At 35.8% G+C, this 15,659-nt stretch overlaps 1 protein-coding gene across 11 annotated transcripts in view; it reads right to left on the reverse strand.

The window, feature by feature from the left end:
- KCNH7 (potassium voltage-gated channel subfamily H member 7) overlaps positions 1 to 15,659 on the reverse strand; it is a 781,612-nt gene that overhangs the window by 58,005 nt on the left and 707,948 nt on the right. For all 11 annotated transcript variants that reach the window (XM_058549111.1, XM_058549119.1, XM_058549116.1 and 8 more), the window contains one exon: positions 1,223 to 1,622. In XM_058549111.1, the coding sequence (XP_058405094.1) occupies positions 1,223 to 1,622 (400 nt within the window). The remainder of the gene's footprint in view (positions 1 to 1,222; positions 1,623 to 15,659) is intronic.

Below are 15,659 nucleotides of genomic sequence, written 5' to 3' on the forward strand. Positions count from 1 at the left end.
TTTTTGCTTTCTTTAAAAAAAATGATATGTATTTTTTCTACACAGGTGTTTAAGTAATTAAGAACAAACTTTTTTTTTCTTTTCTTTGCTACCTGTGCCATTCAAATTGATAATCACTATAAAGTATTTACTAGCAGATGCAATCACAGAGTGGTTGGGACTGTTTGCTCTGAGAGATTCAATCTCTCTGGAATGAATTTTTCTTTTTTTCCAGTAGGCCTTATTTCCATTTCCTTCTGGGTGCAATGCTACTTCTGTGTTTATAGCCAAGATTCAGCCTGAATTTGTAGAATATCTTAGGAGTTATTTAAATATAATGTTATTAAAAATACCAAGACATATATGAAAAGTAAATTTTAAATACAGTGAAAAATAAACTGGGCGAATCTATTTAAGTTTTGTATATTAAACTTATCTAAGCACATTTCATTAGTCAATATGTTAACATTTAAAAATCAATTATTTGGATCTATTCTCAAATATGTACACAATCTAAAGATGATGATCTTATTTAAGCTTTAAAAATCCATCATGCTTTTGTCAACTGTTGACTGCTATCAGCAAGATTATCGTTAGTGGTTCCACAGTGTGATTTTAAAAAAATATTAACATTAAAATATCTTTTTTTAACACAGACTTTTTTTCTTGTTCCAAAGAATATACCTTATAAACGATGCTCATGTTATTACCCCGTTATAGGGTAAAGGGCAATCACTTAGGCTTTGGCATGATGTCACAGGGAAAGGAATTTTTAGTCAATGACTGGGAAAAAAATATATACACATGAAAGATTAGCTTACATTTGATATCTACATATCTATCTATCTATCTATCTATCTATCTATCTATCTATCTATATGTCTAGTAATGTAATATAAGCTAATCTTTCCCATTCTAATCTGGCTTCTGTTTGAAATAGAAAATAACCATTGGTAATAAATTACAGACACTTTTTTACAGCAGTAAAAGTGAACTGCAAATCTCACTCCAAGACTGATGTCACTCCAGTTTTACTCTCGTGGTTTCCTGAGATCCCAAAAGACCTTTGTTGTCTCCCTTTCACAGAGAGAATCAGATCTGATAGAATATGATACCCATATATGAAATCCCATTATCTCCACAATTTTCTAGAACATCTTTTGTCTTATTCTAAATGTTCTAGAGTTATCAATTTTGTGATATTATTTTATCCCAGTAGATATCAAAAGAGAAATCTACTTACAGCCAATCAACATGACACAAATTGAAAAGATTTTCTCCGAATTGGTGTTAGGAGACACATTCCCGAATCCTACACTGGTTAAACTGCTGAAGGTAAAATAAAGTGCTGTGACGTATTTGTCTTTAATGGATGGTCCAGAACTTGAGTCACTGTCATTGTAACGTTTCCCAATTTGTTGTCCTAAGGAATCCAACCATCCAATTTTGTCAGTCAGGTAGGGCCTTTCTACATTCCCAATCGCATACCAAATGCAAGCCAGCCAGTGAGCAATCAGGGCAAATATGCACATTAAGAGCATTAGAACAGCAGCGCCATATTCCGAATATCGATCAAGTTTCCGGGCCACTCGCACAAGACGAAGGAGTCGAGCTGTCTTCAAAAGACCTATTAATGTTGTTGTCTGTGGAAATAAACATGGCATGGTCAGAAACAATTGGTAAACATTTCAGTGTATGTTCCTGTGAAACAAAGTAGGTAGAAACAGGTTAAAACAATATGGTAGCATTGAGGGTAACTGTATATTTGAATTAAGTATTAAGGTTAGTTTTTTTTTTTTTTAATTTCATACCTGCTTTGAAAAATACTTTGAAAGTGTGTGGCACATTGATTCAGTATCTTGGCATGCAAGACCCATGAGACAGAGATTCTATCTGTCTAGTTTTATGCTCTAATCAAGTGCCTTGCACATAGTGGGTACTCAGTGAATCATGCATTCACCAACAAACACTCCAGTGTGTTACTGATGTGCCTAGCTAGTGCCACACACTGGGATTACAGTGTTGCACTAACAGACATGGTCACTTTTCCAATAGAAAGAGACAGTTATGGGGCCCGTTGGGTTCCGTCACTCTGCTACGGCTGCAGGGGTTCACTGGTTTGGATTCTGGGTGTAGACATACACACTGCTCATCAAGCCATGCTGTGGCGGGCACCGATATACAAAAATAGAGGAAGATTGGCACAGATGTTAGCTCAGGGCCAATCTTCCTCACAAAAAGGAAAAAAAAAAAAGAAAGAGACAGTTATTTACTAGACAAACTGTCTTCTCCAACAAAGAGAAACAAGGTCTACTGTTATTGCAAAGAGATAGACATTTTTAAAATAAATAATAAGATCATTTCAAAGAGTGAAAAGTGTGATGATGATAATAAAACAGAGTGATATTTGGGGGAATGGATTGGGATGGGTCCACGTTAGAAAGGAAGGCCAAGGAAGGTCTTGCTGAGGAGCTGACATTAGAGTTGAGAAAGACCTGCATAATGAGAAGGAGCCAGTCAAGCAGACAACTGGGAAACTGATTGCACGACTGCATACATTCATTAGGCACTATATTTAAATTCATTTTTTCTTCCTAAATGTGTTAAATTGGTAAATTGTCTCTTGATATTCCAAGATATTACGTATTTTGCTTTGGGGTGTGATATGTGTAACTAATTGCATGATTATTACTGACCAGGTATCTAATGATAGGACATTTTTTATATAATAACAGGATACTTAACTGGTTGTTTGGATTTGAAATCTGATAAGTACAAATTACAAGTTCATTTCTTAGGATTCCTACATAATGTCAACTATAAGTACCATATAATTCACAGGGCATATAATTATTCCATAGTTACATGGTGTTTACCAATCAATTATTGAGTCATTTTATGTGTTCATTGTTGGTGTTTATTTTGCAAAGTACATCCAACTGTGTTAAGAAAACATATTTTAATTAAAGAAATAGCACAGAGCATAACTATCACCCTATATCTATTCATATTGACTTGGTGAAAAAACAGCACTAAATATTAAGAAAAGTCTTCTCATTAAAATTCAATGATAGGGGCCGGCCCCGTGGCTTAGCGGTTAAGTGCACGCACTCCGCTACTGGCGGCCCGGGTTCGGATCCCGGGCGTGCACCGAGGCACCGCTTCTCCGGCCATGCTGAGGCTGCTTCCCACATGCAGCAACTAGAAGAACGTGCAACTATGACATACAACTATCTACTGGGGCTTTGGGGGGGAAAAAAAAGGAGAAGGAGGATTGGCAGTAGATGTTAGCTCAGAGCCGGTCTTCCTCAGCAAAATAGGAGGATTAGCATGGATGTTAGCTGAGGGTTGATCTTCCTCAAAAAAAAAAAATTCAACGATAGGTGTTGTGGGTTTTTTTTCTCCTGTGTCAGAGTGGTCACAAGGGAAGGGGAGCTCCCTCAGTTTCCCCTGAATTCTTTTGTTAGTCTTGGAACTCCCTAGAGGTAGGAGGAGCTTGTGTAGTTGAGATGTGCTTATTATAATTAGACTCTGGTCTGCTCATTTGGGGAGGTGTAGAGAGATGAGTCTTCTCTGTTTCCAGTGCTGAGTTATTATTTTTTAGTATGCAATAAAGAAAAGAGTTTTTTTTTCCCCACAAATTTAAAAGTATATCTCATCTCAGTGAATAAATGGAGAATTTACGCTGGTATTAGGTGGTTCCCTGAGGGAAAAAGCTAACTTTCCACTGTTTGCATTATGAAAATTTTAGCTTAGTAGTTATGTGCTAGGACTTTGGAACAAACAAACTTATGTTTGAATTCTACTTCCATACCAGTGTGCCCCCTAGGATAAGTTATTTATTTAATATGAAGCATCAATTTCTTCATCTGTTAATGAGCATAGTAATGCCTCCTCACAGGATTGTAGATAATACCCAGTAAATAGTAGCTCCTTGTGTTTTTATTTGAATATCCCATATGCTTTTGTTTCCATCAGTAAGCAGGAATTTGTATTGTGAGATGGGTTGATAGAGCTTACTTATTTTCCAAATGCATTACTTTGATATCCAGAATTCCAAATGTAGGCTTTTCAACACTGGCCTTTCAGCCTCCGCAGGAAATGGCAGGGGTTTTAAAGACAAGAACATCATCTAGATGCTCTGACTGCTCAGACTCTGGAAACAAGAATTACCCTGGTTCAGTGCGTCTCCATTTCTACACTTCACAACTTAAGTTGTGTGTTTATTTTTCCTCCTAACTTTGTTACCTATTTACTTGTGTTTAGAAATCAGAAATATTTAAGGTTATTGTTTAAAACTTCTTGTCTTTGGAACAAAATTTCTCTCTGACCTCAAAATAAATGAAATGTAGTGAAAATTCTCTAGATATTTGGTTAATGAAGTGAAACGCTTCAAAACAAATGAGTTGGTTTAATAACATTGGGATGAGGAGTACTAAAGACTCTTCTGGCTGCAAAGATGGTAGAATAAAAATGATGTTATGAAAAGAAAAGGAATCAAATCTGCTGTGCATGCCACCTCCCTCCTTTCTGCCCTCCCCCCAAAGAAATTTCTGATGTTTTTTCTAGGATTATATCAAAATGAGGTAAAACCTAGATGACAGTAAGTTCTCTAAGCAGATAAATAAATATAATTTATACAGTAACATGCAAATGACATCTTTTCTGGGAAAAAAAATCTTAAGAAATATGGTACATGATAAACTCTCAACCCAATTGACATTATTCATACAAAATAATTGCAAAGGGAGATAGAGAGGGAGAGAGATTACTAAGCAATTGTTTTATCTCCCAGTTGCATCATAAGGATGAGTGAAAAATGACTTCAACGGTCAAAGCTATTCTCTTGTGATTCCGTAGCATGTACCCAAGCATAACTACATATGCTAGTTTGACAATGTAACAAATGACTTGGCCTTATTTCTGTTGTTATCAAGATGCTGCTAACACATCTGGGCATTCTTCCCTAGCTACAATTGTGTACAGCACATCTTGTAGATGACACTTAGGATTGCAATAACTCTTTTCTTCTTCATCTTTAAATATTTATTTAAAGATTTTAGTGCTTTTGCCTCAGATTACAGAATAGAGAGAAGAGATTGCACCAAAATCTCAGAGTAGACTAAAGAATGATCAATCTCCCCTTGCTGCTTTGTTGGAGACTATTAGTCCCCATTGTTTAGTTCAATTGACTATTTTTGTGTTATTTGCAAGTGAAAAATGGGACCAACAACTACTTTATAATATAATTGTGTTAACATCAGAATTTGGTTGAGTAGAATGTTTTCAGAATGCATGTTTATCTCACGGTATATCTAATTTCATGTAATATCCAGACATATTACAGAAATCTGTCTTTGTGGGTTTTTTTCAGTTTTGGAAAAATTGAAATAAAACTATGTTTAAACCCATCATAACAATTTAAAAAATAGTAGTGGTAAAAAATTTTCTCTTAGATGTTATTTCTTGAACTTTTCACTGGTATTAGAAAAATACTATTTATTGTTACTTTTGGTAGAGACTAAAAAAGCATGAAAGATGATTAGAGGTAAGTGTGACTGTTATTACGAAATACAAAGACATCATGATAACAAATAAGATACAGAAAGAGGTGAGCCATTTTGTAGTAGATTGAGGCAAGGTATTTTGTTTTCTAGTCCTGCTCATGAACTACATAAAGGAGACATAATGAACTTTAACAAGTCAAGTCTCCACTTCACCAGTACTCATGCCATCTCAGAACTTGACTCCCTTACTGTGATTGAATGATACTTCAAACTCTTTTTGCCTGAATGCCACAGTAAAGAAAGTCTACTTATTTAAGACTTTTATTTTTAATGCACTTTGTCAGAATTTTTTTTATGTAAAATGACTCTTCCCCTGGAAATTCAATTATTCAAATTTCTGGGTGGCTGATGAATATCATCCAATTTGAATTTTTTAAAAATGAGTCCACATCCAGAGTTTATTAAAGCTCTAGATACTTTTTTATACTGAAGTAGAAGTTAGTTTCTTTTATTAAGTATGACTTTCTTAACTAAACTTTATTTAAAAAACATATACTCTGAACAATTGCAATTTTGTTAGTATGTTAGATACTAGACCCAGACCCAAGAAGACTATGTGATTTTTTTTACTAGACATTTTACAATGGACCAGACGATATTCTCTCTCTCTCTCTTTTTTTTTTTTTGTGAGGAGATCAGCCCTGCGTTAACATCTGCCAATCCTCCTCTTTTTTTGCTGAGGAAGACTGGCCCTGGGCCAACATCCGTGCCCCGTCTTCCTCCACTTTATATGGGACACCGCCACAGCATGGCCTGCCAAGCAGTGCGTCCGTGCGCGCCTGGGATCCGAACCGGCGAACCCCGGGTCGCCGCACCGGAGCGTGCGCACTTAATTGCTTGTGCCACTGGGCTGGCCCTAATATTCTCTCTTAAAGTAAGTGGAATTCTTCTTGAAGGCTTGAAATTAGAATAGGTAATTTCTTATTAGTATTAAACAACTCTCTACTCAAGAATAAATTTGGCTACAGTTAAACTGAGAAAGCCTCATCAATAAGAGAAAATCTTATGCTCAAGAACTTTTCAAAATAATTTTGAAAAATAATTCTACTATTTTTTTAGTAAGCGTTTTCAAGAATCTTGCATTTAAAATACTTTATTTCAGAGGTTTACTCTCTAAACCTTTGCCTTTGGTAAGTGGATAGAATTATTCTTTTGTAAGTGAGGAAATATAATTATGTAATCTTTGGTTTTGTCTACACTGTTGATAGAATGAATCGTCACTGAAACTTTCTGCTTAATCCATCCTTCTATCCTGTTTGTCAAGAAATATTTAGGTACAACTGGGGAAATAGGAACACTTAGTGAGTAATACATTTCATAACTCCACACTCCTGTTTTGCTTTAGATTTCATTTCAATTCTCTCTAAGCTCTGGTACTTGTATACACCATTTAATGAATTACTTACTGAATAAAACCCAATAATATTGAACCTAGTTTCTAGTCTTTTGTTCAGCTTGAGTCACTCCATTTCAATATTTCTAAGGATACATTCACTGATACAATCAAAGGGCTATATTTTGAATGTGTAAAAAACTCTTGGGGAAATCACCTACCTTGTCCTTCCTTTATTCATATCAAATCTCACAAGTTCCTCTACAAACTGTGGGTTTTAAAATGAAGGAGATTTTACAACTCCCTGGGAAACTCACTCCAATATTTAACTGCCTTTACTGTTGAGGCACTTTTTATTTTGTTTTATAATTAAGATTCTATTTTGCTGCAATTTGAACTCACTTTCTCTTTCTTTAGTTACAGTAACATGGGAAACTTGTCATCAAATGATTCTAAATTGTAATAGGGAAATGTTACAGCAAATAATTAAGGATATTATATTTTTAAAATCGGAATTAGACTTGTTTTGAAAAATACTTAACTAAAACTTGTATCGTATGCCATCTCTAGCAAATTGTAGTCAATAGATCACATGTAAATGATGAATAAATGATCAACTTAAAGCAAAATATTTTTTTTTGATTAAACATTCTTCTAGTTCCTTAGTTCAAAAATTATTACACTGGGGATCCCATGTCCCTCATTTGTCACACCACAGATTTTTGGAGGCTGACCAACAGCTTCAAATACAAGCCAATGGAAACTTCTGCCTTAACTCTCAAGAATGATCTAAAGAGAGACACAGTTACTTTATGTGTAGACATAGATATGCAAACAGGTCTTCAAAATGTGCTTTGTTATTTAAATTTGAACATGAGTATGTCTGACATTTTAGAAATTTACTTCTAGCAAACTAATGACAGCTATTGTAAAGATCGCGTTTAGAAAGAATGTTGACAAGATGATCCGACTTTCTATATGGAGGCCTGCTAAGTTTTTCCTTGTCCGTTCCATGATTCTTCTATCAGACTAGTGAAGCAAACATACCAATAGGAGCAGAAACTCCTTTTTACTGTTAGAACTTTCCCTCAAAGAACACTGTATTTACTTAGGTTTCAAAGCCCTGTCTTGCCTGTATTCAGGATTCATGAAAAATAACAGTATAGTGTGAAAGGAGAGAGGTCAACAAAACAAGTAATTAATCAAAAGAATATTAATTTTCAGGGGAGGGAGAGGTTTTTGAAGCATGTAACTAAACAGGAGTCTAGATTATAACTGTTAATATCTCTGAAAGTAAGATTTGACACAGATAAGCAAAATATGGGAAAATTTGAGGCAGATAATGAAAAGTTGACTTTCTGGAGACTGAGCCAATAATATTGTTCCTTTGCATCAATGACATTGAGGTAATTGGCTATGGATGGCATGATGTTTGATGATAGAAAAATTAAGAAATAGAGAATCTTTCCCTGGTCTGTCTGGATGGCATTAACATCAGGAAGATATTAATGACATAGGTAAGCCCAGTTATTGCCAGTATTCATTTTCTTCAATATGTTTTTTTAACATTATAGAAGATCCTCTAGTTATTTATTTATTTATTTTTTTGTGAGGGAGATCAGCCCTGAGCTAACATCCGTGCTAATCCTCCTCTTTTTGCTGAGGAAGACCGGCTCTGAACTCACATCTATTGCCAATCTTCCCTTTTTTCTTCCCCAAAGCCCCAGTAGACAGTTGTATGTCACAGTTGCACATCTTTCTAGTTGCTGTATGTGGGACGAGGCCTCAGCATGGCCGGAGAAGCAGTGCGTCGGTGTGCGCCTGGGATCCAAACCTGGGTCGCCAGTAGCAGAGCGCGCACACTTAACCGATAAGCCACCGGGCCGGCCAAGATCCTCTAGTTATTAGTAGGTGATTTGCATTTACTTAAACTAAAAAATGATTATTTTGAAAAAATGAGCAATTCTGCTCATATATCTCCTTTAGTAAAAACGTATATGCCAAGCTATGCTCAGTGTTGCTAACATATATGTTTTGTAGATAAAACAACTAGATCCAAAATTTGAATATTTCTTCTTCTCCAGAGTTGAATGTAAACAACATTAAAATGTTACAGTACCTGTCATTTAGGGAAATTGGCAAGGAAGACATTAATGTTTAATTGACATTGACAAAATGATTTTCTCTAAGGTCATCCACGATGCTGTGGTGCACAGAAGAATTCAGTTAAAATTAAGCAATTAATAAATCATGACTGTTTTTATGTTTAGTTGAAAGTCACTCCTTCACTTGTTTGTTTACCTATTTATTTTATAGAAATGTTCACTTGTGAGCACATGAAAATCCTCCCCTGGACTTCCTCTTCATCCCAGATAAGGTCTTACACCCAGATACCAGATCTTGCATATCTAGGCAGCAGAATCATTCCTGCCACTTTTAAAACTGCGAGTTTCAAGACTTTACCTCAGACCTACCAATTATGAATCTCCAGACTCTTGATAAGATTTACACGGAAATTGGTGCGTATTCCTGCTGTAGAAGCTTTGATCCAAAGCAACGTTGCCATGATTGTATCTAATTTATAATTCAATAAATAATCTCATTTCTTTTTCTTAAACTCACATATATATCTTTCTAGTTGCTCATGCAGTGGCCAACTTGCCTACAGGCCATCTGTACTAGGATGACTAATAGGCACCTCAAATTTAACATGGCCCAAACAGGAATTTCTTCCCCATAAAGCGTCTTCTCCTCTCTAGGTTTTTCCCACCTGAATAAATGCGTGACCATCTATAAAAGCTGCTTAATCCCCCTCCCCTCCAAATAGAATGTTTCAAACACGAAGAAAGAACAACAATAAAATCTTTGAACCATTGTTAATTCTGCTTTTTTTCTTACTCCTCCAACAATATTTAACCCATCAGCAAGCCCTAACAGCTCCCCTCTAATATATTCCTAATGTATCTACGTCTCTTCACCTCTATTGCTACCAGGCAATCCAAGCTGTCATTGTTTTGTTCCTCTTACATTATAGCAAAGGCTCTCAAAGTAGTTACCCCGCTTCTACCCCGGCTAAGCTGTCTGTAGACATCAGCTGTGGGCTCTTTCAAAATGTCAGTCAGATCACGTCATTCTCACCTGGAAGGCTACCATTATAGCCAGAATAAACGCCAAACCCCAGAGCTCCACGTGCTTTAGTCCCTGCCTCTATCCTCATATCTTAGCTCTCCATCCCTCACTCACTGCGGTACAGCCCAGCGGCCACTGGCTTTCTTTCTGTGCTAACATGCCAAGCTTGTTCCTCAACTGGGCCATTTTCACGAGTGTTCTCTTTTGCTTAAAATGCTCTGCATGTGGTTTCCTGAGGCTGTTTCTCCTGGTTAAGTCTCAACTCAAATGGCACCTCCTCAGTTGTCTTTCCTAACCTCCCCATCCAAATTAGCCACCCACCCAAGTCATTCTGCACCACATGCCTCTTCCTTGTCAGCTCACAAACATCTGGGGAGGGAAAACAAAAACAAAAACAATAACCCTTTCCTTCACCACCTGCAGGATTCCAACACTGCCCTTTTTCTGTCCTTTTATTACCAAGATTCTAGCAAGAAGGGGCCCCACTCGCTTCCTGTTAATTTCTGAAGCCACTTCAGTTTAGTTTGTGGCCAATATTTGATCCAATTAATGCCAACGCATACTGAACTGACATATCCAATGACTTATTTTCAGTCCTCATCGTGCTTTATGTTCTTACAGTATTTGACATCCTTTTCCTCAATTTTCCTTTACTTCCTAGTGCAGCGAGGTAGGTAGAAGTCCTGTGAGGCCTAGAGCAGTCTCCAACAATAACAAAATGTCTTGTGTATTATGTAACTTTTCAACGTCCCACAGTCATTTGTACAGGGGAAAAACAAATTTATAGCTGCTGAGCTTCGAAGCTGGGTTTTACATATAAACAGAAATTCATTTTTGCACATTTTAATATCGATTAAAATTTCCAGGAATTTAGCTACCATGTAAATTGAGAGATGATCACCTTTTTTAGTTTGTGCCCTCACTAAGAGTTGTTCACTGTTTGAGAAAATTACATCTTCAGTGACAACAGGTCTTGTGGAATTTGCATACTGTGTGATTCACAGCACGGCCATATCAGTCTACATTGGTCGTTATCACAGTCACAATGTCTCTAGGTGTGTATAAATGTTAATATATGCATATATATGCATATATACATATCTACCTCTATATATGTATATACATACATAAGCACACACATACATATATATTCAACCCTTGTGTTAAATACAAATATAAAGAAAGCTAATAATATTCAGTTTAATACTGGATGTATTGTTTAAATGTGGACTTCTTCATTACAACTAGGTACAAGCATCTGATAACTTCATTATATCATTTAATGTAGATATGTCTGAATCATTTATATATTCAACTAGATATTTCATCATGAACATTTCTTTTATTTCTCTTTTATATTAAGGATGGGTATTATATATTATATTTGTGAAATTATGTGTGTAAAAAGACTATATTATCTGTGACTTTTATTTAACAATAGTAAAAGGGGGCACTAATAAATTACCTGTTATATTGGGTCTGATGTGGCTGGGAACCAGCACTTTGTAGCTCCATGCCTCTAATGGGCTTCCCCTCTAACCAGCATGACCTTTCTATCTGGAAAACTTCCACTGGTAATCAGGAACTCCCCCTTCCATGCTTACATGTTCCCTTGTACACGGCACTATAAAAGCACTCATCAGATAGTATTCTATCTGCTCATCCACTGCTCTCCCAGCCGAGACAGCAAGCTCTCAGACAGCGGAGTTGTTGTCTTTTTTCTGTAAACCCAGGGTCTAGAACACTGGCACATAGTAGGTTCTTAATAAATGCTTATAGAATGAATGAAAATACTTGAGGAGGGCGTTACCATACCCCTTTCTGGAAATGGCAATATGAATTAAGTCAATTTTCATTAAAATTTGTAGAAAATTTACATGAAATTCTGGTAAAGCAGATAAAATCAAGCTACTCTTTTTATAGCAGAGGTGGATGGCTCTGAATCTTATCGGACTGTCTTGCTGTCAATCCTTGAGTGCCTCTGAGACTCTCTCAAGCATCTCCATGAAACCTGAGTTTGAAGAATATTGGAGTAGATGATATCTCATCAGAGTGACCTCTAGCTTAATGATTTTGAGGTTTGTCAATTAATTTTGGGTCAAAAATCCCAAAGAGATTTTTTTTCCTGCATATTTATATGATGAAACTTCCCCAATCAGCCCACGTGAATATAAGATCTCTTTTCTCTGGAACTATTTCTTTTCTTTTTTTTTTGTTAGAGACAAAAAAGGATGCTGTATATTTTTAATACTCTTATTACATGACTTATTATACACTTTTGGAAAAATTCTAATCTGAAATATCATTATGTACTGAAAAGCCTGATTATAGTTATATAATATAATTTGCATGTAAAAGGAGTATCTTTGTTGTCAGTCTTGAAAAATGTATGAAGTAATCCAATCCATCACTGGTGGTATTGTTATCCATCAAAGCTGACCCAGCCCAATATTTGATTCCTTATGCCCCTTCCAGACCCACCCCTCTGCTTGCTATCCTTGATGCCAACATACTTCCCCCTTCTCACTTCTGACAGGTGTGAGGTGATATCTCATTGTGGTTTTGATTTGCATTTCCCTAATGGTTAGTGATGTTGAGCATCTTTTCACGTGTCTGTTGGCCATCTGTATGTCTTCTCTGGAAAAATGTCATTCAGGTCCTATGTTCATTTTTTAATTGGAATATTTGTCTTTTGATATTGAGTTATATGAGTTCTTTATATATTCTGGATATTAATCACTTGTGGGATATATAATTTGCAAATATCTTCTCCCATTCAGTAAGTTGTCTTTTGGTTTTGTTGATGGTTTCCTTTGCTGTGCAAAAGCTTTATAGTTTGATGTAGTCCCATTTGCTTGTTTTTGCTTTTGTTGCCTTTGCTGAGAATACAGATCCAAAAAAATATTGCTATGACTGATGTCAAAGAATTTACTGCCTATTATTTTTTTCTAGGAGTTTTATAGTTTCAAGTCTTACATTTAAGTCTTTAATCCATTTTGAGTTTATTTTTGTATATGGTGCAAGAAAGTGGTCCAGTTTCATTCTTTTGCATTCAGCTGTTCAGTTTTCCCAACACTATTTATTAAAGAGACTTTTTTTCCATGGTATATTCTTGCTCCTTTTGTTGTATATTAAACGACCAGTTAATCGTGGGTTTATTTCTGGGCTCTCTATTCTGTTCCATTGATCTATGTGTCTGTTTTTGTGCCAGTAGCATACAGTTTTGATTACTATAGCTTTGTAGCATAGTTTGAAATCAGGGAGCATGATACCTCCAGCTTTGTTCTTTTTTTCTCAAGATTGCTTTGACTATTTGGGGTCTTTTGTGGGTCCATAAAAATTTTAGGATTATTTGTTCTAGTTCTGTGAAAAATGCTGTTGGTGTTTTGAAGGGATTACATTGAATCTGTAGATTGCTTTGGGTAGTACAGACATTTTGACAATATTAATTCTTTCAACCCATGTGCATGGTATATCTTTCCATTTATTTGTGTTTTCTTCAATTTCTTTCATCAATGTCTTTTTTTTTTTTTAAAGATTTTATTTATTCATTTTTTTCCCCCCAAAGCCCCAGTAGATAGTTGTATGTCATAGGTTCACATCCCTCTAGTCGCTGTACGTGGGACTTGGCCTCAGGTTGGTGGGAGAAGTGGTGCCTTGGGGCGTGCCCAGGATCCGAACCCGGGCCGCCAGCATCAGAGCACGCGCACTCAACCGCCAAGCCACGGAGCCGGCCCTCATCAATGTCTTATAGTTTTCAGAGTACAGGTATTTCACCTTCTTGGTATTTTATTCTTTTTGATGTGGTTATAAATGGGATTTTCTTAATTTCTCTTTGTGATTGTTCATTATTAGTGTATAGAAATGCAGCAGATTTCCGTCTATTGATTTTGTATCCTGCAACTTTACTGAATTCATTTATTAGCTCTATTTTTTTAGTGGAATCTTTAGAGTTTTCTATATATAGTATCATGTCATTTGCATATAGTGACAGTTTTACTTCTTCCTTTCCAATTGGATGTCTTTTATTTCTTTTTCTTGTCAGATTTCTGTGGCTAGGACTTCTACTACTATGTTGAATAAAAGTGGCAAGAGTGATCATCCTTGTTTTCTTCTTGATCTTAAAGGAAATGCTTTCAGCTTTTCGCTGTTGAGTATGATGTTAGCTGTGGGTTTTTCATGTATGGCCTTTATTAGGTTGAGTATGTTTCCTTTATACCTAGCTTGTTGAGAGTTTTTATCACAAATGGGTGTTGAATTTCATAAAATGTTTTTTCTGCATCTATTGAGATGATCATATGATTTTTATCCTTTATTTTGTTAATGTATCACACTGATTAACAGATATTGAACCATCCCTGCATCCCTGGGATAAATCCCACTTGATCGTTACATATGATCCTTTTAATGTATTGTTGAATTCAGTTTACTAATACTTTGTTGAGGGTTTTTGCATCTATGTTCATCAGGGCTTGCAATTTTCTTTTTTTGTAATGTCTTTGTCTGGTTTTGGTATCAGGGTGATGACATGTAGAATGAGTTTGGAAGCATCCCTTTCTTTTCAAGTTCTTGGGATAGTTCGAGAAAGATAGGTGTGAAGTCTTCTTTAAATGTTTGGTAGAATTCAGCTGTGAAGCCATTTGGTCTTAGACTTTTGTTTGTTGGGACATTTTTGTTTGTTGTTTTTTGTTTTGTTTTTCTGTTTGTTGATTATTGAGTCAATTTCATTACTAGTAATTAGTCTGTTCATATTTTCTATTTCTTCCTTATTCAGTCTTGAAAGGTTGTATGTTCTGAGGAATTTATCCATTTCTTCTAGGTTGTCCAATTTGTTCGTGTATAATTGTTTGTAGTAATCTCTTATGATCCTTTGTATTTCTGTGGTGTCGGTTGTAATATTTCCTCTTTTATTTCTGATTTTATTTATTTGGGTCCTCTCTTTTTTTTATTGATGAATCTTTCTAAGAGTTTACCAATTTTGTTTATCTTTTCAAAGAACCAGCTCTTAGTTTCAACAATCTTCTTCTACTGTTTTTTTTTTTAGTCTCTATTTTATTTCTTTCCACTCTGACCTTTATTATTAATTTCCTTCTGCTAACTTTGGGTTCTATTTGTTCTTCTTTTTCTGATTCTTTTAGGTGTAAGGTTAGATTGTTTATTTGAGATTTTTCTTGTTTCCTGAGGTAGGCTGTATTGCTATAAACTTCCCTCTTAAAACTGCTTTTGCTATGTCTCATAGATTTTAAAACATTGCGTTTCCATTTTCATTTGTCTCCAGGTATTTTTGTTTTTTGTTTTTTGCTGAGGAAGATTCACTCTGACCTAACATCCACTGCCAGTCTTCCTCTTTTTGTATGTGAGCTGCCACCACAGCAAGGCCACTGACAGATGAGTAGTGTAGGTCCATGCCTGGGAATGAAACCCAGGAGACCAAAGCAGAGTGTGCTGAACTTAACCACCAGGCCACTGGGGCTGGCCCTGTCTCAAGGTATTTTTTGATTTCCTTTTTGATTTCTTCATTGACCCATTGGTTGGTTAGTAGCATGTTGTTTAGCCTCCACATGGTTATGATTTTTCTAGTTTTCTTTTTGTAATTGATTTCTAGTTTTATACTGTTATGTTATACTGTTATGGTTGGAAAAGATGCTTGA

Source organism: Diceros bicornis, chromosome 10, assembly GCF_020826845.1.
Source record: "Diceros bicornis minor isolate mBicDic1 chromosome 10, mDicBic1.mat.cur, whole genome shotgun sequence".
NCBI classification, from domain to species: Eukaryota; Metazoa; Chordata; class Mammalia; order Perissodactyla; family Rhinocerotidae; genus Diceros; species Diceros bicornis.